Source organism: Salvia splendens, chromosome 1 (genome assembly GCF_004379255.2).
Source record: "Salvia splendens isolate huo1 chromosome 1, SspV2, whole genome shotgun sequence".
Lineage (NCBI taxonomy): Eukaryota > Viridiplantae > Streptophyta > Magnoliopsida > Lamiales > Lamiaceae > Salvia > Salvia splendens.
In genome coordinates this window covers 35,739,232-35,762,209 of record NC_056032.1, presented here as the reverse complement: position 1 = coordinate 35,762,209, position 22,978 = coordinate 35,739,232, and the positions used below count along the sequence as shown (strand labels likewise).

Here is a 22,978-nt window from a genome sequence, read left to right as displayed (position 1 = left end):
TCAACCAATAAATGTTCATATATAATTCTCTATCTTGATATTACTAACTTATCAAAAAGATTGCACGATCTCCAAGCATCATTAGATTATAATTTATATTAAAACATTCGGTTATTTGAAAGAAACAAAATAAAATAAACTACTACCTCCATACACATTGTGTCGAACATTTAACTTAAAAAAATATAAAGAAGCATCATTACATTCTATTAAAACATTCGGTTATTTGAAAGAAACAAAATAAAATAAACTACTACCTCCATACACAGTCAAACATTTAACTTAAAAAAATATAAAGGAACATTGTGTCAAACATTTAACTTTAAAAAGTATAAAGAAAAGCAAGTCGAAACATTTAATAAAAATGAAATCCACTTTCATATAAATAAGTTTTATACAAACATATAAATTATAAGTGTGCACACACTAATAAAATATAAGCGAACCTAACAAAAAGGCAAAATTGGACATTTATGAGAGACAGGAAGCAAAATCATTAAGAAATATCCCAATTTTGGAATTTTAGATTGGGTAGAAAGTTGAAATAGAAACTACTAAAAGACACAGTCACTCCGTACAACTTTAACAAACGATGTTTATTGCAGAATGATAGAACAAAGGAGCAAAACATTAATAATCAGTGGGCATCGACAACTGCATAAAATATATATTTTGATGTTTGATAATCATCGGTTAATAAAACATGAATAACAAAATGGTGTAATCCAATAACATTGAAGCACAACTCCATGGATAGTGAATGGAGAGGGCTCAAGCAGATTAGATTGGCTTGTTGTCCGCACAAATAAAATCTCAAGAATCACAGCAACAAAGATCCCGAGAAGAACTATGTGCGATTTTGGGCCAAATCAATTACCGGTAGGAGGTTAGATGAGAAAACAGGCATTCATATTTTCTAAGGAGAGAAAGCAAATCAGCAAATTATGATATGAACTCAAGCACCATTACAGATGTGGTAAGCTAAATAAGACAGGTATATTGTCACGCAATAAACTCAAAATATTTGAATCATCTAAATAAGACAGGTATATTGTCACGCAATAAACTCAAAATATTTGAATCATTATATCAAAACAGTGAGTTCTCAGCCACTACAAAAAGAAAGGGACAGATTTAAGACCTAGGCTTTTCTTTCTTCTCCTTGAAGAGGGCAAGGAGTGAAACTCCAGATACCTTGACCACCTTAAATCTAACACCAGGAATATCTCCCACGGCATGCCCCTTACGCCCAAATCCAGCAATCAACACTTCGTCCTACAATATAAAAGTAAGGTTGAAATGTTAATTAAACACACAATGATTGCAAGGACAATTCACAGAAATGCAAGGAGCCTACATTTTCTTCAATGTAGTTTAAACAACCATCATTGGGAACAAAAGCAGCAATCTTCTTGCCATTCTTGATCAGCTGCACTCTAGCACACTTACGAATAGCAGAATTCGGCTGCTTAGCTTCAATACCTCTATATTCACAAAACCACAAGCCAATTGCAAGTCAATTAGACTTACTTAATGATGACAATTAGACAAAAGGTATGGGGCGAGTCTAACATTTTCTCAAGGACAATGCCCTTGGCATGGGACGAACCGGCAAATGGTTTTTTCCATTCATTCCCAAGATGAGATTTCTTGTAAGATTTGTCAGCCCATCTTTGAGTCCTACGGTGAGACTTGAGCTTACGCCCAGCTCCCATACCACGCGTTTTCCTTCAATAAGATAAAATAATAGTAGCATTAACAAATTGACACACGCAAGTGAGATATTCATCACTACAACGTAACTAAAATTTCTAATCAGACAAAACAGACATTAGGCATTTATGTATGTAAGAACAGCAACTCGATCACTATAGATAGCTAGTAAGTCATGAAAAAAATCAAGCAATTAAGTTTAACACACTACATTATTCATGTAAGCTAAATCACGACTAACACATGTGAAGGCTAATAGGAAATTAAAGACTCAGCATCGTCTAGCCCCAATAAACAGCCGGACAGCCAATACGCGAATACGATTGAGATCCATTCACTCGAATATCAAAAACCATAAACCCTAAACGACAGTAAACTAATCGTAAAAAGTTTTAAACACGAAAGCAAGTGCTGAGAACAGATACCCCATGATTGCAGATTAGAGACGAAGGGGGCGATGAAGGTTGAAAGGCGAAGAGCGACAGCGGCCGGAGCGAAAAACCTAGTCTGATAAACTCAAAAAATGGTGCTAGGTAATTATATTTATACATTCAAATTTGGGCCAGCTTGAATCAATGTTTGGTACTTCTATTTTCTTTTAATTTATGTGGGCCTAAAGCCCAATCTTGTTAATTTTGCATGCTCATAACTTGCAAATATTTATACTATTTGGAAAAATCATTAATGAAAAGCGGATTTTAATTGTAAAAAATGGATGCTTACAGAATGGCCGCAGCTTTGAAATGAGAGTTGTCTATTTTTAACGTAAGAGAAGAGGTAAGTTGGGTATTAACCAACCTTAAATCTTTAGGCCACCAAACCAGCCCAACAACAAAAAAAAAACAATGGGTCATGTCAATTAGGTTTTTGTGCTCATTATATATTTATATGTAGAATGGATTAAATTAAAACTCAACTTTATATCAAAATTAACGTCATTAGAATATAGATTACGTCATTTGGCAGATTTATAAGATTTATTTTATATAGTAAGATTAAATTAGAGAATTAATCTTTTTAAGGGTAAGTAATAATTGATGCACTATAGTAAATCCCGTATTGTTATAACTTGTTGATGTTTTGAATTTTTAATCATTAATAGTGATAGTATTTCTTAAAATTCTCAAAAAAAATCCAAAAATATAAATTTGATATAATTATATGGATTTAAATTATATTTTTAGGTACTTATATCAATTTAAAGAAAATTTTATAAGTATTCTAATAAAGGGGATTACTAACTAATTAACAATTACAAATTAAGACCATATTAGTGGTAGTGGTTGAAATAATGGCACATGGATTATATTTTAAATTAAAAAAATTATTAAATAAAATTAAAGGTAATAATGTCAATTCACTCTCATCAAAATCATCTTAAAACTTTAAATTTATGTAACTCTCTCGATTTGAATTATTTTTTCACAAAAAATATATCAAATTAAAGATAATTTTATAAGGATTCCAACAAGATCTCAATTGCATATGTTCCGACGATGTTCTGGTGATAAAATTTTATAAATTATATTTCAATTTTCGTACATGTTGATAAAACAGATTTTATCAACAAGTGCAAAAAAAAACTCAATATAGTGTACGCAAAATCTCAATATAATATAGGAAAATATCAATAAAACTGTGTTGATATTTTCTAGTACTTGTGTTGATATTCTCATGTCATATTGTTAATATTTGTAATACACTATGTTGATATAAAAAAATATCTATGAAAATTATCAAATGATAATATAATGATGATATTACTCTTTTGTTGATATTTTATCTACTATTTATTGAAATTTGTAAGCTTTAATCTCATTCACTCATTTCAAAATTTAAGGGTGTAGATTTAGTCTTAGTTTTGGATTATGGTGTTGTAAGCATTAGTAGAGGACTTTCTAATAAAATAATAGTTGCATATATTCAGACAAATAAATTTCATGGAAATGCAATTTGCTCCTTACTGCATTGTTATAATATTTTAAGTTAATATACATTATGAGCTAATGATCTGCGCAATATATATAATGGTACCAAATAAAAATAGTCTATAACATTTGTTCATTGTACAGAAATTCCAATTATGTGAAACTCCCTAATATGTGAATAGGTGTAATAGTCTTGGTTGGATCTGAGTTATAGTTCATGTTCTTGTTAGTTTACTTTTTTATATGTGATCTATGTTGAGAGATTGACCATCTTTCGGTTGTATTGACCTGTATCTGTGAAGTGAAACTAAATGAATCTGATCCCTACGCTTTTTTATTGGGATGGAAAAGAGTTATTCATCAAAACAAAAATTTATTGCATAAATCAGTCAAATATTCTCATCATGTCAATTAACATGATTTAGTTCGTAATTATGCCTTGAGGATCTATCTTTATTTTGACCGGATGCTTTGGAAGAATTCATCATTCACTCAAAAAAAAAGAAAGTTGACATCTCTTGAATGAGATATTAGGCATAATTGGAGAATGAAGAGGTATTGTAATTGATAATTTTATGATGATTATATTACTGCAGAGACTCCCTCTTTATATAGGGATGATACATATGTAATTAAGGTACAAGATCAATTTAGTATCAATAAATTATCAATTTCTCTATTCTATTTTTGGAGCATAATTGTGGTCCATAATTGCCTTTATTCTTTGGTATCTTTTCCTTTCTCAACACTCCCCCTCAAGTTGAGTGGTGGGATCTCCAAAGCTCAACTTGGCAAGTACGTTCATGAGGCTTCTTAAATTGGCTGCTTTGGTGAGGATATCGGCTAACTGTTCTTCGGACCGGACAAATGGTAGCTCCACAACTCCACTCTCCAACTTCTCTTTAATGAAGTCTCTGTCGACTTCAACATGTTTTGTTCTATCGTGCTGAACCGGATTCTCGGATATACAAATTGTTGCCTTGTTGTCACAGTACAGTTGACTCTTTTCTTGTGTGAACCCAATTTCATTCATCAATCTTCTAAGCCATAAAATCTCCATTAATCCACTTTTTATCCCTCGAAATTCGGCTTCAGCACTTGATAACGCCACCACCTTTTGTTTCTTACTTCTCCATGTTACTAGATTACCTTTGACAAACGTGAAGTATCCGGCTGTTGATTTTCGATCGATTGGATTACTCGCCCAGTCAACATCGGTGAATCCATAAATTCCTCGATGTTTATTCTTTTTGAACATTATACCATGTCCAACTGTTCCTTTGAGATACCGCACGATCCTCAAAGCAGCTTCAAAGTGATCTTTTTGCGATCGATGCATAAATTGGCTCACTATCCCTACTGCATACGCAATGTCTGGTCTAGTATGAGAAAGGTAGATGAGTTTCCCCACCAGGCGCTGGTTGTTGCTTTGATCTACTAATTCAGCTTTCTCAGAGATCTGCAGCCCATGGTTCACTAGTATCGGTGTGTCGGCGGGTTTGCAATCAATCAAGCCTGTCTCCGCTAGAATATCCAGAATGTACTTCTTTTGTCAAGATTCCTCCTTCGGACCGTAGTACTTCTATCCCTAAGAAGTATTTGAGATTCCCCAAATTTTTCATTTCAAACTCTTGGAATAAGCTCCCCTTTAGTCTTTCTATTTCTTCTGTATCATCTCCCGTGATAATCATATCATCTACATAGATGATCAGACACATGATTTTCTCCTCTCGCTTTTTCAAGAACAGAGTGTGATCTGAGTGACTTTGCCGAAACCCATATTTGGTCATGGCTTCTTTGAATCTCCCAAACCAAACCCTTGGGGACTGTTTAAGTCCGTAGAGGGTCTTCTTTAGACGACATCCTTCCCCTTTTTCAAATCCCTCCGAGAATCCAGGGGGAGCTTCCATGTATACTTCTCTTTTTAGTTCCCCATGTAGAAATGCGTTTGTTACATCAAATTGGTGAAGTGGACAGTCCCTATTTGCGGCCACTGATAGGAGTACCCGAATGGTATTCATTTTTGCTACTGGTGAGAAAGTCTCATCGTAGTCAACTCCGTAAGTCTGGGTGTAGCCCTTGGCGACTAGTCGTGCTTTGTATCTTTCTATAGATCCATCTGGCCTTCGTTTGATAGTGAACACCCACTTACATCCAACTGCTTTCTTTCCATCTGGGATTTTGCATTTCTCCCATGTGCCGTTTCTTTCTAAGGCTCCCATTTCTTTCATCATCGCCTCTCGCCAGTGTTTGTGTCTACATGCTTCTTCCACAGTACATGGAATCTCCTATTCTTCATATAGGGCGGCCTCGAATGCGTGTGCCATCTCTGAGAGGTGTCCCTTAGTTAGGTTCACGACCGAGTACTTAGCTTTTCTGCTGATGACGTCGGGGCTATATCGTTTCGGTGGAATTCCTCTGTTGGCCCTTGGAGGAAGTTTGTACCCTCCAAGTTCTTCACTGATCTGTTCTTCCAATAGATCACAAATGCCTGACTCACTTTGTGAGACTGCTTCGGCCTCATTATCTGTCTCAGGGTCAGTTTCGCCAACGCATACCAAATCAGTCGGAGTTTGAAGAGTACTTACAGGGGATACCAGTAGGGGATCTTCTTGGATGGTGTCACTGTTTGGTGCGGGCTGTATTTCTTCTTCAACTTCTTCTTCTCTTGGGCCTTGAGTCGATGAGCTCGTTGGGCTGTTCTGGGCTGGTAACCAGCTTAGTGGATCACTCTGACTCTCCCCCTAACCGCTAAGTTGGTTAAAGAAATAGTATGTCTCAAGGAAATCGCAGTTCATAGTGGTGAACAAGCGATTGGTTTTAGGGTCGAAACATCTATAACCCTTCTGTGAGATCCCATACTCCACGAAGACACATTTTATAGCACAGGGGGCTAGTTTATTTCGTTCATGCTTTGGGATGTGTACAAACACTAGGCATCCGAACACTCGAGGCTACAAGGTCAAAGGTAATGGTATGTGGGCTAGCGTCGAGAGGACTTGCATGGGTGTTTGCAGGTCAAGAGTTCTAGACGGTAATCGGTTTGTCAGATAGACAGATGCGGCAACAACTTCGGGCCAGAAGTGTTTGGGGGTGTTAGACTCAATAAGCATGGCTTTAGCCATTTCTAGGAGGGTGCGGTTTTTCCTTTCTGATACGCCATTTTGTTCTGGGGTGTATGGGCATGTGGTTTGGTGGACAAGACCTTTATCGTGACAAAAAGTTTTCATTTTTGAGTTGACAAATTCCCCCCCATTGTCCGAACGAAGGGTCTTTATGTTTTTCTGAAATTGGGTTTGAACTAGTGCATGAAAGTGACTAAAATGTTCAAAAACTTCATTTTTCTTTTTCATAAAGTAGACCCAGGTCATACGAGTGCAGTCATCTATAAAGAGGAGAAAATATTTGAACCCTTGTCCCCCCACAGTAGGAGAGGGACCCCACACATCGGAATGAACTAGTGAAAAAAGGGAATCAACTCGAGTATTGTTTGATTTATATGAATGTCTATGGCTTTTGGCCAACACACAGGTTTCACAGTACATATCTTGACTAAACTTAGGAAAAAGGATTTTTAAATAACCCGTGGAAGGATGTCCCAAACGTCGATGCCAGAGCCAAGCCTCCCTATCGGAAGTCCCATGAGTTAGCAAAGCAGTTCCTCGTTGTGCTATTTCATCCACATAATACAGCCCGTCCCGTTCAGTGCCACGTCCAATAATTTCCCATGTCCTGATATCCTGTAACAGACAGAAAGTTGGTTGCATCAGCAATGTACAGTTTAATTCTTTCGTCACGTGAGTGATTGATAACAGTTTATGCGACATAGAAGGAACATATAAACAATTAGACAATGTAAGAGCTGATGACACTCTGACTGTTCCCGCTCCTTCAACAGGTGTAAATTCGCCACTGCAGTTTGAATATGGCTTTTCGGTGCCCTATGCATATTGGATATATCAGAGATATCATAAGTAATCGTGTCAGTGGCTCCACAATCAAAAATCCACTTGTCATTTTTCTCTTTGGAGGATACGTTCAAGGCATAGGATGCAGGTAAATTTTCAAGTATCTGGAACCGATTTTTACAATGTATAGGGGTTGTTTCGGGATTTTTACAAGGTATAACGACTGTTTCGGGATTTTTTCTAACTGTAGGGGTTTTATTTGTAAATTTCTGCAGTGGTGTGGTCTGTTTGCAATATCTGGGAGTATGGGGGTTATTTTGCAATTTTCGGGGTGCATTGTATAATTTACCAGGGTCTGGGGGGTCCTTTTTAGAGAGTATGAAAGGATAAGGGCTTGAGAATAATTTCTCATGCCCAAACCCTAATTTACCTGACGTCTCCTCATTTTCACTCGACGAAATTAATCCGTCTCCTCCTCTGGCGACGACTGCGACTCCGGTTGTTGCATCTCCTATTTCCGGGTTGCCGCCTCGGTGGTTAGCGGCTTCCACGTTGCTCCCGATGGTGGCGACCGGTTCTCCTCCGCCTATCGCCGCTGCTGCTCGGCCATTTCCTCTGGATGGGGCTGGCGGTGGTTTGGTCTTCTTCTCCTGCCACCACTCCGGGTAACCATGAATCTCGAAGCAAGTCTCACGGTTGTGCTTCTTCATTCCACAATGAGAGCATATAAGTCTCGATTTGTCTTCTTCGGTCCGTTTGTTCCACCCACCGCCAATTCTGCCGCCGCTCCGTTGAGGATGGTTCCGATGCTGCCATTGATTGGTCACGGCCAGGCCTGCTCCGATTCCTTGTGTGCCGGAGTCCTATGTCTGGAGGACACTCGATCGGACATCTTCTCACCGGAGAATGGCGTATGCCGCTTCGGCTGAGGGAAGTGGCTCTGTTCTCAGGATTTCCTTCTTGATGTTTTCATATTTGCTATTTAGGGCGACTAATAGCTGGAATAGCCTCTGCTCTTGTTTCTCTGTGTTGTATATGTCTATGTCTTATGCATATTTCATTGGATTTGGATACCTCTGATCTATGGAGATCCATAAATCGTTTAGTTTGGTCCAGATCTCCTCCAGTGGTTCCTCCTTTTGTTTTAACGTGATTGCCTTTGCATACATGTCGTATACCTTGATTTTGTCACTCCCACTGGCATATGTGACTTCGATGCTCACCCATATGTCCCTGGCTGTTGGATATTGAGTCAATCGACTCACTAGCCGTGATTCTACATTCTGGGTTAGCCATATGAATACACAATGGTCAGCTTGTTGCCACCTTCCGAAAGCTGGATCGGTTTTCGCCGGGGGTGGGACTCCAGTGATGTGAGACATCATCCCCCTTCCGCCAATCGCTGCTTTCATAAGGATAGACCATTGGGGATAGTTGTCGCCATTTAGTTTTTCTGCAATAACTAATGGCGAGGAGTCGATTCTGTATGGTGTTGGATCTGGAGTTATGGGGTTTGTTATTTGGTTCTGGTGTTGTGCGATATTCACACGCATGAATTCGGCAAACATTCGAGCGAATTGCTCTGTTTCCGTTGGTTTTGGTGGTTCGTCTGACATGGTTTTGCTTTGAAGGGTCTGCCGGATTTTGGCCGGAAGGTTTGAGATTGGTCCGAGATAGTGATGAGACTACTCTGAGTCTCACCCCCGCTCTGATACCATCTTGAATGGGATATTAGGCATAATTGGAGAATGAAGAGGTATTGTAATTGATAATTTTATGATGATTATATTACTGCAGAGACTCCCTCTTTATATAGGGATGATACATATGTAATTAAGGTACAAGATCAATTCAGTATCAATCAATTATCAATTTCCCTATTCTATTTTTGGAGCATAATTGTGGTCCATAATTGCCTTTATTCTTTGGTATCTTTTCCTTTCTCAACATCTACTTGTGCCCTTTCTTGAGCAGCAACCCTATCTTCTTGAGCATATTCGGATTCTTCTTCTTGGGCGAATCATCATCTTCATCATCAGATTGCGGAGAGCTCAGCCTACTAGTGATGGTATGGTAGTCCCAGGACCCTCGTCTCTCCCCATACTTATTCGTAGACAGCATTGCAGCAGCAGCTTCAGCTGCTTTCCTCCACTGATGGCACTGCACCTTCAACCTCCGCAGCTCGGCCTCCAGCTCCGCGTTGGACGCCTGAGCTGCATCAAGCTGCTCAGTGACACGTGCCACTTTCTTGCAGCTCTTATCCACCCTCAGCAACGCTTCATGCTCTGCAGCTCTCGCAGACTCGGCTAGTTCCAGTGCTTTGCTTCGCTCTGTCTCGGTCTTCAACATTTCGCGCCTCAGCTTCTCGTTTTCCTCTGCTGTGGTCTGTAAACTGGTCTTCAGCACTTCCAGTTCGAGCTTGGCCTCTCTCTCAGCATTGTCTCTTCCCAATTTTGAGGAGATTCGCATTGCATTTTCCATTTCAGCTAGTTTGATCCTCAATTCCTCGACTTGAGCTCTTGATTCTCTTAAGTTCAGTTTCTTTCTCTGACGATTCTGATCTCGTTAGCTCCACCAGCTGATAGGCGTTTTGGATCTCCACCGTGCTCGGCTGCCATTGCCTTGAGCTGCTTCTTCGCTTCCATGACTCGCATGAGCTCAGCTGCTCCTTGGTCCTTTACAGGTCCTGAGCATCAGGTTTTCCCGGCCTCTTTTTCTGCCATTTGATCAGAAATGGATCATCACAAGCCACAACCATCTAATATCTCCTTTGATATTGAAACTGCTTAGCTCTATGTACCTCAGGCGGTGGTAACCTGCGATCAATGGCTTTAGAAGTTGGATCATTAGGTGGTTTGGTAATCGGATTCGGAGAGGAAGCAGAATCTGATCCTGCAGTTTTGAGCTTCCGCGCGAGACCTCTGCGCCAAATAACTAACAATATGATCCATTGCAATAAAAGAAATACTAACATGAATGCTCCAACCTGAGATTGATTGATATTTGAGACACCGAAAACATAAGCAGATGAGTTTACCTTGAGGTAGTGGTCTGCATTTAGAGACGGATGGCCAAAGACAATGATATAGAAAGCAACAATCACTCAGAGGGCCACCTGAGCCCACAACACTGGACAGACAAAAAATTTCATCATAAGAGAGACTTGCAATGAGACAAATCCCAACCTCTAATCCCTGATCATCATCATCGCAACAACGAAAGAAATAAACCAGACTATCCTATCCCTTCAAAGGGAAACCAAAGAAACAACATCCACTACCAACAACCACAAATATCAAACAAATCCTATTCCTTACTTCCTACTCCAGGCGTTACACTAGTCAGTAACACATCATAATTTTTAGGGCAGCATCATAATATATAACCCACATAAATTAGCAGTCTCCATTTTAGCATTGATATTAAAACGTGTATCATACTTATTCTAGCAGTTTGAGATAGATATTTCAAACTGGCATTTTATTTATTACTAATATTCCTAGGTTGGTAACAAAATGATGAAGGACAAGAGAATATATTATGCTGAATATCCTAATTAAACTGCCTAGAAAATACTCCATCCGTCCAGCAATAGGAGTCCCGTTTTTTCATTTTGGGACGTCCGGGAATAAGAGTCCCGGTTCTACTTACCATATTTGTACAATTTAATTACTCTCCCCCTTCTCACTAATTTACACAATTGCCATAAAAAAACACCTCCCACCCAAATTTAATTTCACTTTCTCACCCTCACTCTCGGTCACCGCCCTCCTCCTTCCCAATCGCCGCCCTCCTCTCCCAATCGCCGTCGCCGCTCTCTCAATTACACTCACCCCAACCCCAATTTTTCTCGCCACTCTCTCAATTACACCCACCCCAATGTGTTAGAGCTCCCCTTCCACTCCGACGCCGACGTCCAGATCGAGGACACGCCGCTGTTGATCCGTTTCACCGCCGCCACCGACGACATCAGCGGCGACGTGTCCGGCGCCTACGAGGACCTCCGCTTCTCTCTCTCAACTCTCGCTGGGATTTACAGATTCGATTTTTTTGGTTCCACTTTTGGATTTTTTTGTTTGGTTTGTTGGTTTTGGAGTTGAAATTGAAGAAGTTATGGGTTCAATTTACAGATAAAATTGATGAGTCATTTTCGAAAGTTCTGGGTTCAATTTGATGAGTTGAAATTTGAAGGGATTTTGATTATGTTGAGTGTAAATTTTAAATTCAGTTTTAAATTATGTTTGTGGCAGCAAATTGAAACTCCAGTAGTGAATTGAAATGTCATTGTTATTAATGCAATTGAAACAAAAATGCAATTGAATTGCCTTGAATTGTTGGAAGCATATTTGATTGGCAGCAAATTTCGATTTTTGGGCAGAAATTGAATTGAATTGAATTGTGCAAGGAAGACAAAAATTTAACACACTTGAGGTGGGTCCCAAATTCCACTATCACACACAATTTATTACACACTTCAACAACTTTCTTAAAACCCGTGCCATGGAGAAATGAGACTCTAATTGCTGGACGGAGGGAGTATCAATTTTATTTGGCAAAAAAGATCCTAGAATGGAAAGAATCTCAGTACCATGATAGGACGTGAAAGAACTGTTTTAAGGCATATGAATCAAGTGTTGGGATGTCACTGCTTGGAAGAGAGCATCCTTAAAAATGTAGTAAAACAGAAGTGGGGAAGAGAAGAAAAGCAGCATAATTGATGAATTATAGCAAGATAGACTTACCACGTTGAATCTTAAGAAACTCTTCACTGTTCTTTTCGTCCGCAGAGGGAGAGCTAGAGATTAATTTTTAAGTCTTATTGGATGTTGATAAAGAAGACTAATAAGTCATAGCAGAACTAACGTTGTGTTTGGTACATAAGAAATTGGATGTTTACCAAAAGTCATATACGTGGAATATTATATTGCAATATTACCAAGATTGAAAAATATACTGGAACACAAAAGTTAGTAACAAACGAACTACGATGTGAGTAAGCGAATAAAATATCTACAATTTTTAAAATGCTAGCAGTAGTAGTAGAAACCTCAATCAGATTCGAACTGGACTTGTATATAATGTGGTGTGATTAATTGCAGAATAAATAGAAGAACAAAAAAATGAATGCTTTGCTTAGCTTAGCTTAGCTTAAAATCAAAGAATAAAATAGACATTAGTCTTATTCCCCACTGTAGCATAATAAACATATGAGTATGATATATACTCCACCGAATTCAAAATTATAGTATTGGATTTCAAATGTGTAGTTAACTAACAGCCTAATGACACAGATTAATCTTTACAGCCTGTCAACATAATTTTCAATATTATTAAATCCAATATGAAAACAGAGCATATATAGTTCACACCAAACATACTCCTCATATTTCTTCCATGATCTCATAAGCATTCACATTTATTTTCAAAAGTTTTGAAAACTAGTCGACAAAATCATATGACTTATCAGAAACACACTCCTACCAGATTAACTCTAACTGATATTTCACCAAAAAACATTAAAATTGAGAACTCACTCATAGTAAAAATTATGGAACCAAGTAATCTGCTTCGAGCATAAAAACAGAAAACTTTTGGATACAACTGGAAACAAAAAAATAGGATTCGTGATATCAATTTGATCAAACAAAAGATGAATATATCTTAAAGACAACCACCATTTTCGGTTGGGAGGAATTGTGAATTACTTAGCTTTGAATTTGTTGTGTTGAGTAACAATTCCAAATGTTTCTTTATTTTATCGAACCATGATGGCATGTATCCAAATGTAGGCTGCACAGAACAACTACACAAACACCAACAATTGAGGTTGTAATCATATATAACAATATTATTTTGGAGTTTTGTAGAGAACAGTTGAGGAATGAGCGAGGTTTCCAAGCCTAAAATGATTGCACCATGCGGTCGGCATTATGGAAGCAACTGTTCTTTTCCTGCAACTGAAAGAATACAAGCTTACATGATAGGTTATGAGATAAAGCGCATCACTAAAACATGAAAATAGCATAAAAACTAACCCTGCGATATATAGGATTGGATTTTCACTTTTCATGCATAGGCTTAAGCTGAAAATTGAGGTATTGCAAGAAAAGTATCTGGCAATTATCTCAGATAAGAAAAGCCAGGACTGATTTCTATGGCGATCAACAAAAAATATAAGTTAAGGGAAAGAGGATTTCTTGAATTTATACACTACCCGAGAGGTGGCTACAGAAAATAATACTACTTACTAGTACTAATTTTCAGTTGCTACAATTTTACCTATGACAGTCATCTAAAAGAGTATTTGATATCAATATAAAAATATTGCAACCAACGATGCTAAAGAGTAAATAAAATGCAAACTATCCAAGAGATACATATTATGAGGTCAAACAATAACAATGTGTTCTATGCAATTTCCTGTTCTTCCGCAAACTTCAACAAGGAATTTTGTTATCTCAAAACTAACTATCCCAACATGTGATAGTATAGCAAAAACCTTCAAATAAAAAGATTAAGACTGTAGTCATACTTAAAGATAAACCTTTTATAGATGAAGATTTTGAGAAGGACTTGTTGACTGGTGATCTACAGACAAATATTCAAGGAGGTTCAACAATTGTTTAAGTATTGTCTTCAGCTGCTTTGTTTCTGCTCTTTTGTTGCTGCGATTGACTTTCTCTATAGCTTCCAGGTCACGTCTTCTTTGCTCTTAAGTTATGACTTGTGACTGACTTTGCTGAGCAACCCTTAAATTTAATGTCTAGCACAACAATTCAAAGAAGCTCGACACACCAAAAAAAAGTTGCGCATATTTGAGTAGGGATGTCAATCGGGTCATGCGTTGGCTAATCGGATGCGGACTAATCAAGCTACATTTTTATTGGATTCAAAATTTCCAACACTAACCGGTGTATGAGGAGGAAGAGAGTTCTGGCACACCGGTGTCCTCCCGGCGTCCCGTTGGCGTCAAGGCTGCGAAGAACAAGGGGAAGGCGAAGGCGACATCCTCCTCACAAGCCGCGGCAGCCCCCCCATCGCCGATCCCGACCCCGACGTCACTTGCGTACGCGGAGTTGGCAGCGGCCGCCAACCGGAGGACGTTGTTGGACACGCACAACGCCCTCATGCAGTGTTAGGACCTGGCCAAAGCCGAATACCTCCAGGGGATGATCGATGAGCTGCGCCGCAAGTTGGGACTTTTGTAGAGTAATCAACTTTTTTTCATTTCTAACTCGTGTAACTTTTTTTTAATCAATGTAGGATTTGCCGTTTTTAATTAATCGTGGGGTTTTTAAATTATTTTGCATTACCATATTTGAAAACATTTAAATTAATTAACAAAACAATAGTGAAACCTATAGAGCGGCTTATTAGGGCGTCTCAGTGCAGGTGGAAGGGTAAGATGATAAAATGATGATGTGGCGGTGCATAGGGTGCCCCATTGTTAATGCACTTATGGAGCACTACTAAAATCACATTAATATAAGTAATAGTGTATTAATAGTAGTGATATTTTATAAATACATAGTTAAAAATAATGTTATAAACATACAAGCTCTTTATTTATTGTATTTTAAAAGAAGAAGATACTCCAGTTCCTTATTTTCGATAACCAGTCACTACATTCTAACTAAGAATTTGAATTCCATGAGGTGCAATCAGCAACAATAAAATATTTATAAATTATAATATTAATATTTATTTTATTAAAATAATGTGATGTTTCTAGCAGCATCCCCCTGTGGCTGATTGCACAGCAGGGATCCAAACCCATTCAACTGCAAGTGCTGTGGTCCATTTTATGTAGTACTACTACTTCACTTTTCTCACATAAAGTAAAAGTTAATAAGTGAAGAAGAAGCCATTAACTTTTCATTTTTGTTTTTCTGACTAGAAGAAGAAGCTACATACTTTTTGCCTTTTTTTTCCTACCGTAGTGAAACAATTGAGTAGTGACACTATGACAGTTCCATTTTTACTAAATGAGGCCCAGATTTGATTCTTCGCTACCGCAGGATTGGTCGGTCGATTTGTGGATTTGGAATCCTTTATTTTCATTTTTTTTCTGCCCTTTTCTCCTCTTTACTAACATTTTTTTTCTCCTCTTTACTAACTTAAACTATTGAAAAGTGCCAAAAATTAAAGTTCACGTTACAAAAGTAGAGGTACTAGTAACAAGGGCCGGGCCACCATCATAGGAATTTCATAATTCAGCCCGATACATTGATCTTAGTAGTACTATTTTAAATTTATCCTAGACTATCATAATTTTTCAAATCTATTTCGAGATATCGATTTTGGACTAATAAATAATCTAATCTATTAAAATAATGTTTTCTAATCCACACCAAATTTGATTGCTTTAAAGTAGAGAGCTTCAGACAGGTGACCTATGATTATGAATTTACACTTTGATCGTACTATACATTAGTATACATATTTATTATTAGTACTAATTATATATTTATATCGTCGTTATATTCTGATCTTCTGCTCCGATTCTCTCTTTACAGCTTTTGCTTTTTTTATTGCATTTTCCCACAGTTCTCTCTGTATCTCTATTCCTCTCCGGCAATCGCTTCAGAGTTGAACTAATCGGATGCGCGTGAATATACGTATAAGGAGTGTATCTAGTTGTCTATATACATACGTATTCATGGCAGTATCGGCGGAAATGGAATCCAACTCATGGAGAGATGATCTGGCGAGCTTCGTCGAGGACACCGGGATAATATTCCCCGGGGATTCAACGACGCCGGACCTCTCTCCGAAGCCGGCGCCGGCGGAGACTTTGAAGGATCAAATCAAGGGGTTCGCGGCGGCGTGGGGCGAGCTGGCGGTGGAACTAGGGAGAGGGTTTCGGGATGTCGTGCAGCAGACGATATTGACCGACGACTCTTACATTGTAAAAAAAACCAAGGCTCCGTTGGCCGACCTCTCCCACAAATTTAGGTTTCTCAATGACTTCTTGCCCGAGGATCGCGATCCCCTCCACGTGTGGCTTGTCATTTTGTTCGTTTGTATGCTAGCTCTTGCTGGTAATACTATTTCTTTTAATTAATTTCTCCTTTTGCTTTTCCTGCTCATTTATATTTCTCTGATTTTGTTTTTGTTGCCTTACTTTCTTTTTTTGAAATTCGTCATTAGTAAGAAATAGGAATTCTAGTTTAGGCAATCCTGCTTGTTAGGACATTCGTTTGACTCTGTATCATCGGTGTGTTTCATGTTGTGCAGTTCTGAGTGTGAGTTCCAAACATGAGAGTGCTGTTTCATCGGTGAAGAAGGTTTGTCTGCATCCTCCCGGTGCTGAGCGCATACTGCTTCCGGATAATAGATACCTAGCTTATCATGAATTCGGAGTTACAGCTGATGAAGCCAGGCATTCCCTTATTGTCCCTCATGGTTTCCTATCTTCGCGATTTATTACAGGTATCCGACTGGTGTGTATTGTTGGAATAACAAAAAATTCAATACATTTGATTTTTGTATGTTGTCTAATATGATCAAACAACCAGGTACATTGGGCATCAAAGCATCGCTGCTGAAAGAGTTTGGTGTTCGTCTCATCAGTTATGATCTTCCGGGTTTTGGAGAGAGTGATCCGCACCCTGATAGGAACCTTAACTCATCGGCTCAGGATTTGTCACACTTGGCAGAATCTTTAGGAGTTAAGGGCAAATTCTGGGTCTTGGGATATTCAACTGGCTCCTTACATGCTTGGGCTGCTCTAAAGTATATTCCAAATAAAGTTGCTGGTAATAAAATACTATCCTTCCTGCACGAAAGAATTGCTATAAACTTAATGTGTCGGGAGCTTATATAGTTGCAATGTGAATTCCTGACAAGCATAGTCTAATAAGATTTCTTGCATGGGACCGCACTTTGATGATTTAGGAATGCTCTTACTTGTAGGTGCCACCATGCTTGCCCCATTGGTCAATCCATACGACTCAAGCATGACTAAAGAAGAGATATCTAAGACTTGGGAGAATTGGACCAGACGGAGAAGAATGTTGTTCTATTTGGCTCGACGATTTCCAAAGTTCCTTGGTCACTTATATCATCGAACTTTCCTCTCTGGAAAGCATGGTCAACTCGAAAAATGGTTATCTTTGTCACTGGAAAAGAAGGTAGTCTCATCTCTTCCTAGCAATGTACACCCACCAAATGGCAAACCAGTGATTGAAATGTACAAACTATTGAAAACAAAGCCATGTTGTAAGCTCGTTTCTTTGCTAGTCTGTCTTAATGAGATTTTTCAACTTTTCTCGTGTAGGACAAGGATCTTGTTGAAACATCAGCTTTTGAAGAAATCTGGCACCGGGATGTTGAGGAGTCGGTTCGCCAGGGCAATCAAAAGCCATTTGTCGAAGAAGCTGTGCTCCAAGTGTCGGACTGGGGTTTCAGCCTCGTGGATCTGCAAGTACAGAGGAAATGTCCAAGAAAAGGAATCTTCTCATGGCTGCAGTTCATGTATGGTCCACCAGAATGCCAATTGGCTGGATATCTCGGCCCGGTTCACATATGGCAGGTCTGGATTTGCCCTAGGACTTGAATCCCAACTGATATAATTTAGCTTTATAGTCTTAATGTTTATTACTGCTGGTGTTATTGAACAGGGATTGGCTGATATGGTGGTTCCTCCATCAATGACTGATTTTATTGCTCGTATTCTACCAAGTGCTATTGTGCATAGACTCGAGGAAGAGGGACACTTCTCGTACTTCTCCCTGTGTGATGAATGCCATAGGAACATACTCGCGGCCATTTTTGGAAAACCTCAGGGTCCCCTCAGTAGTGTAGATAATACTCTAACAGAAGACGGTGTACAAGAAGAGGGCTCAGCTCAGGCGGAGCCTGCTATTATATGAAATTGACATTTCTTGTTACCAAAAACGACTGTAGATAACAGGGATGCTTCATTTTCTCAATGGAGCAGTGGAAAAGCACTGAAATCAGACGCCTTCTTGAATTCCAGAGTCATGGAGATAACCTTACATAGTGCTGACTATAGATGCATCGAATACACGAAAAATGTGACACCTACAACGTTAATTTTGTTAGTTGTCACTTCCCTTTTGCTACTTCTTATCCCCCAATAAACATTTCATTCTGCATTCTTAGAGCATTAGTTATTTTATCATAGTTATTTTATTTTTGAATGCTAATATCATTTTGCTGCATGATTTTTAAGCTATTTTGTTGGTTTGTCTGGAGAGGCATATAGTTTATGCAAATACAAGAACTTGAACTATGGCTGATTTTCATCAGTTTGATACTTTCAAATACAACATTCATTAGAAAGAAATGTTCAAGTATATTTGGGCAAAAAAAGAAAGAATGGGAAACTATACGAGTTTAAACAAGGCTCATTTTTGTTCTAGTTATCTCTACTTAGGTAGGGGAGAGGATCTTATTACATCTTTAAATCCCACAGTAGAACTTTGGAGCAACCCTCTGTTGGAATCCCCTTCAACTTGGCTTCCTCTTCAAGAACCTCTTTTCTTACAAACCCTACTGAATTCTGCAAGTGGAATAGAAAATGCATGTTAGTACAAAAGTCTAAATTTCGATACCTTAGCTATTTCATCGAGTATAGCATCTACAATTGTAGACATGCCTGAGAGGAGTCTTGAACGGATGAAGTGCGTCCCCATCTCTCCGGATCCCATAGAATCGAGCTATTGAAAGCGAAACTTGAGATGTGAAGAGGGAGTGGTGTTGCATCTGTCATCTTTCTCAAATGCCACCCCAAAACTTCTGAGGAATCACAAACCGGCCCTTCAATCACCACCTTCAGCTTGTTAGCACCAAGCTTAGCAATCGGCCATGCCCCAAATCCCCTAAAAAAGCACCAATCAATTTAATCCAACAAATTTAAAACCGGTTTTAAGACACTAACAGATGACAGTCAAGGAATCTTGGTCATCCAAGTTGATGAAATCTCCTACAGTTATAACAACTAGAGTTCAACTAAATTACCTAACCTCGTCCAACATATATCAGTCTTGATTTTGTTGAATACTGTATATATTTAACTGCAATAGTAATCTTGAATAAGTACTTACTCAACTGCTCTTATCTCCTCAAAGAAAGCGAGGTCATAGACATTCGAAAGCCCCGCAAAATGGACGATTCCGGCGAGCCTGTGATGCTCAATGTGATTCAGAGCAGCATTTCTTTGAAAATCCATCTCGGAGCTCTTGTCAGTGAAGTTCTCCTTGAAGACAACATGCCTGCACATGATCCCACTTCTCCTCAGTATCTCAGAAACCTCTGAGTCCTGCGACTGCTGCTCCACCACAATCCACAGCAATGGCTGTGCCACCAGCTTCAGCGTGCTGGCCAGCCTCCTAAGCAGTGGCCCACGAAGCCTGTTTCTCGTGGTCGTTGGTGTGATGACGATCAATAGCTTCCTTATGTCTAACTCCTCTGTCTCTTCCTTATCTTGCTGAGGGACCATCTTGTTATTGTGCTCTTCCTCAGCCGGTTCTGCTTCGACCTTCAAGCTTACATTGAAACCCTGCATTTTCTCTTGGTGGAATGCCTCAATCGGCTGTGGCGACATTGTGACATTACTGGGAAAGATTGAGTTTTTGCTGGTTGGGGCGAAGCCGGTGAAGAAACCCATCATGAAACAGAGCAAGAAATGGATTGTGGCTTTCTTCCACAAGTGCCCCCTTTTCTTCGATCTGTCTAAAGATCCCATATCTTTGAGGTACCAGAAATAGGGTTAGATTGCACAAGAAAACAACTTCTCAGAGTTATCGGAGACGTTCTTCAATTAATAGTTGCTTCTCATTGGATTATTGTGAAGAAGATGGATTCTGGGATGAGATTTATGGTTGAAAACCAAGAATGGAAATGATATAGGTTCTTAGAAATGGCGGGGATTGAGCTAACCTATAATAATTTATGGTGAAGGTGTAGTGAACAGGAAACCACATAATTGGCGAGGCTTTGCTTGACAGAGTCATGCCTTGAAATCTAAGAAATTCAGGAAATAAATATTGCTTTTTTTGCACCAGATAGTTGTTGAGATGTATGTTCTCCACCTAAAGTTTTGACAAGAAAAATTAAGAGGAATCAACGAAATTCTATTAATTAGACTCATGCATCATGTGAGTTTAATAAACCTTTACATCTACCGGTTTAAGGTAACACAAACAAAATTAATTCAATAAAATGACACTGAAAATGCATTTTTTAAAGCAGAGGAAGCTAAACAAACTATTTATACGAAAAGAAAAACAACTGACATACTACTTCTCTAAATTTAGATCACCAAAGAACAATACTAATCACCTACAAACAAGTGAATCATTAAAAATATGTATGGTGAAATGGAATTGTTATTTAAATCAAAACACAAACCTACCATCACAACCGCTGTGAATGTGTTAAAACAAAGATTCAGTTCCCAGAAAAACCAATGAATAAACAGAAATTACTCACCCTTCACGCTGAAATATAACTTCATAAAGTTGATAGCATCAAATTTGCAGTAAGCAGAGAAATTGCACAAAAATCTGCTTACCTGCAAACAAATTACACCTAAAATACCAAGATCTTTACAAACGGATTAGGACTAGAATCTTCAAACATTTCAAGCAGATCAGTTTCTCCAACTGTTGCCTCACAATATTATTCATAGCTAACCACTACTCAAAATAATACTACTGTATTCGTTTTCTAAAGACTCCAAATATTCAAGACAGCACCGCCACATCAAGTACCAGTCACTCCTAGCTCTTCAAAAATTTCAACATGTTTCTTCCTCAGGCAGTATTTTGGCCACCTCTCACAGGCGGTAGCTTAGAAAGTACCCAATCCGGCGATCTGTTCAGCCACAAAACTTCACCCGTTTCTTTGTGACGGAAGTCGGGTGCTTTTATGTTTTTCTTTCCCACCCTGTTGTCCCACCATTTGCCAGGGTTTTCAACCAAATCCTCCCAAGAATTCTTAGGATCAGTATTCTGTTTCCTCTCACTAAACCCTTCACCTCCATAAACCTTCTTCTCCACTTTCATCTCCTTAACATCAAACTCCAGCTTTCCAAGCGTTGGGAGAATCCATTTCGGAGCACTGCTGAGCCAAAGGGACTCCCACGTCCCCTTCTTCTTAAAATCGGGGAATTTCTCTTTAACCAATCCATTAGCTTTGTGGCTGCGATAATCCCACCAGTCCAGGGGCTGCTTCACAAGATCACCCCACAAATCCAAGATTTGATTTGTGTCTTTCTTCTTAGAAGCACCCTCCCAACTGTTGTGACTCCCATCAACATTTCCATTATCCACAGCAACCACTTGTTGCGTCACTGCCTCAGCTTCATACAATGGGATTTCCTTTGCACCACCAGATTCAACTTGAGAAATCGGATTATAATCGACATCATCAACATGCCTACTCCTAACCCTACCAAGTTCTTCAATCTCCACATCCGGATAAGAAATCACTAATCTTGTATCCAAATCACTCTTATCAAATCCCTCAACAAAGTTGACACTCTCAGCCATAACATGAAACTTTCCCAGACTCTCACTCGACACAGACCTCAGCGGATCCACACTCAACTGCCCCGAAACAAAAACGCAATCGTTCTCCTTCACATGACAAGCCGCAACATGAGCCAAATCTCCTTCAAACACAACAGGAATCGACAGAGAAGCCCTCCTACCATCACCCGCCAGAGAAACCACGGCAACGGTGAAGTGTTTCCCGTCAGAACCAGTCACAAATTTAACAGGAATCGCAACATTACCGATAAAACTGAAATTATTGGCAATTTTAGGCTGGTAGGATATCGGATGTGGCCGAGGCCAGAGTGCAGTCGGCGGCGCGTCCGCTTGTTTCTCGATTGTCTGCGCGAAACTGAAGGATTTTTCAGTAGGTTTCCGTTGGGTCCTGGGCTTGGTCACCTTTTGAACTGTAGTAGCAGATTTGGTGGAGTAGAAGTTGCAATGCTGAATAGCAGCAATGGGGTGAAGGTGAAACAGGCGTCTAGTTGATGAAGAAGAGCAGAGCATAAGACGGGCTGATTGCTTTGCTCCGGCTACTAAACTCATCGCAAATTTGGGAAATGCTTCAGAAAAATGGAGGATTTATGCGTGTGAATTAGGGTTTCAAGAGGGTTTATTGGGAGGGAAAGGGATAATAGTTTTCGGCATATCGGATAACGGTGTTACGGAAGTGCTCAATTATTTGCAGAGATTTAATAATTGGGATTAGTATTAAATGTCAAATAAATTCGTATAGTATTAAAATGTCACATTTATTTGTATCATTGCCGTAAAAAACCACCTTCGAAAATTCACATATCTTCGACCAATATCTTGCACACTTGAATAACCTATAAGTGACACAGATAATCATGTTAGTATTCTTCTTCGTTTGGACCTTTGTACCGATTGCTATGTAAAGTGTAGA

General features: G+C 39.0%; 5 protein-coding genes across 8 annotated transcripts; 1 reads left to right on the top strand and 4 right to left on the bottom strand.

Annotated features, from left to right (window-relative positions):
• Positions 1 to 977: 977 nt before the first annotated feature.
• Positions 978 to 2,222, bottom strand: LOC121748374 (40S ribosomal protein S23). Its single transcript, XM_042142691.1, has 4 exons — positions 2,139 to 2,222; positions 1,573 to 1,728; positions 1,358 to 1,484; positions 978 to 1,275 (listed from the first exon to the last, which is right to left on the bottom strand). The coding sequence occupies exons 1-4, from the start codon at positions 2,141 to 2,143 to the stop codon at positions 1,135 to 1,137; spliced, it is 429 nt and encodes a 142-aa protein (XP_041998625.1). The 5' UTR covers positions 2,144 to 2,222; the 3' UTR covers positions 978 to 1,134.
• Positions 2,223 to 9,296: 7,074 nt separating this feature from the next.
• On the bottom strand, positions 9,297 to 14,166 carry LOC121748357 (interactor of constitutive active ROPs 3-like). Of its 3 annotated transcripts, XM_042142679.1 has the most exons (5): positions 13,585 to 13,858; positions 12,292 to 13,506; positions 10,587 to 10,678; positions 10,350 to 10,470; positions 9,297 to 10,265 (listed from the first exon to the last, which is right to left on the bottom strand). In XM_042142679.1, the coding sequence occupies exon 5, from the start codon at positions 10,028 to 10,030 to the stop codon at positions 9,500 to 9,502; it is 531 nt and encodes a 176-aa protein (XP_041998613.1). In that variant the 5' UTR covers positions 10,031 to 10,265; positions 10,350 to 10,470; positions 10,587 to 10,678; positions 12,292 to 13,506; positions 13,585 to 13,858; the 3' UTR covers positions 9,297 to 9,499. The 3 variants fall into 3 exon arrangements, with proteins under 3 accessions (XP_041998613.1, XP_041998600.1, XP_041998605.1); XM_042142666.1 differs by having other exon boundaries at positions 10,587 to 13,506; XM_042142671.1 differs by lacking the exon at positions 13,585 to 13,858 and adding an exon at positions 14,094 to 14,166 and having other exon boundaries at positions 10,350 to 13,506.
• Positions 14,167 to 15,799: 1,633 nt separating this feature from the next.
• Positions 15,800 to 18,669, top strand: LOC121748321. 2 transcript variants are annotated; one of them, XM_042142616.1, is made up of 7 exons: positions 15,800 to 15,937; positions 16,097 to 16,590; positions 16,787 to 16,981; positions 17,068 to 17,307; positions 17,465 to 17,682; positions 17,829 to 18,083; positions 18,172 to 18,669. In XM_042142616.1, the coding sequence occupies exons 2-7, from the start codon at positions 16,152 to 16,154 to the stop codon at positions 18,421 to 18,423; spliced, it is 1,599 nt and encodes a 532-aa protein (XP_041998550.1). In that variant the 5' UTR covers positions 15,800 to 15,937; positions 16,097 to 16,151; the 3' UTR covers positions 18,424 to 18,669. The 2 variants fall into 2 exon arrangements, with proteins under 2 accessions (XP_041998550.1, XP_041998542.1); XM_042142608.1 differs by lacking the exon at positions 15,800 to 15,937 and having other exon boundaries at positions 15,991 to 16,590.
• A 110-nt stretch (positions 18,670 to 18,779) lies between these two features.
• Positions 18,780 to 20,876, bottom strand: LOC121748349 (beta-1,4-xylosyltransferase IRX9-like). Its single transcript, XM_042142654.1, has 3 exons — positions 19,621 to 20,876; positions 19,173 to 19,395; positions 18,780 to 19,076 (listed from the first exon to the last, which is right to left on the bottom strand). The coding sequence occupies exons 1-3, from the start codon at positions 20,259 to 20,261 to the stop codon at positions 18,969 to 18,971; spliced, it is 972 nt and encodes a 323-aa protein (XP_041998588.1). The 5' UTR covers positions 20,262 to 20,876; the 3' UTR covers positions 18,780 to 18,968.
• Positions 20,877 to 21,009: 133 nt separating this feature from the next.
• Positions 21,010 to 22,753, bottom strand: LOC121748344 (protein OSB2, chloroplastic-like). Its single transcript, XM_042142640.1, has one exon. The coding sequence runs from the start codon at positions 22,615 to 22,617 to the stop codon at positions 21,331 to 21,333; it is 1,287 nt and encodes a 428-aa protein (XP_041998574.1). The 5' UTR covers positions 22,618 to 22,753; the 3' UTR covers positions 21,010 to 21,330.
• Positions 22,754 to 22,978: the final 225 nt, after the last annotated feature.

What these genes read in the sequence shown, in the direction of transcription:
- LOC121748374 (XM_042142691.1), bottom strand. An exon ending in GGCATTGTCCTTGAGAAAAT is followed by an intron (nt 1,485 to 1,572) that starts GTTAGACTCGCC and finishes TTGTGAATATAG; the next exon opens with AGGTATTGAAGCTAAGCAGC. An exon ending in TAAACTACATTGAAGAAAAT is followed by an intron (nt 1,276 to 1,357) that starts GTAGGCTCCTTG and finishes TTTATATTGTAG; the next exon opens with GACGAAGTGTTGATTGCTGG.
- LOC121748357 (XM_042142671.1), bottom strand. Translation starts at nt 10,030, where the DNA reads ATGGAAAATGCAATGCGAATCTCCTCAAAATTGGGAAGAGACAATGCT.
- LOC121748321 (XM_042142616.1), top strand. Translation starts at nt 16,152, where the DNA reads ATGCGCGTGAATATACGTATAAGGAGTGTATCTAGTTGTCTATATACA. An exon ending in CTTTGTCACTGGAAAAGAAG is followed by an intron (nt 17,683 to 17,828) that starts GTAGTCTCATCT and finishes TTTCTCGTGTAG; the next exon opens with GACAAGGATCTTGTTGAAAC. An exon ending in GCCCGGTTCACATATGGCAG is followed by an intron (nt 18,084 to 18,171) that starts GTCTGGATTTGC and finishes GTTATTGAACAG; the next exon opens with GGATTGGCTGATATGGTGGT.
- LOC121748349 (XM_042142654.1), bottom strand. Translation starts at nt 20,261, where the DNA reads ATGGGATCTTTAGACAGATCGAAGAAAAGGGGGCACTTGTGGAAGAAA. An exon ending in GAGGAGATAAGAGCAGTTGA is followed by an intron (nt 19,396 to 19,620) that starts GTAAGTACTTAT and finishes GTGCTTTTTTAG; the next exon opens with GGGATTTGGGGCATGGCCGA. An exon ending in CCGTTCAAGACTCCTCTCAG is followed by an intron (nt 19,077 to 19,172) that starts GCATGTCTACAA and finishes TTCCACTTGCAG; the next exon opens with AATTCAGTAGGGTTTGTAAG.
- LOC121748344 (XM_042142640.1), bottom strand. Translation starts at nt 22,617, where the DNA reads ATGAGTTTAGTAGCCGGAGCAAAGCAATCAGCCCGTCTTATGCTCTGC.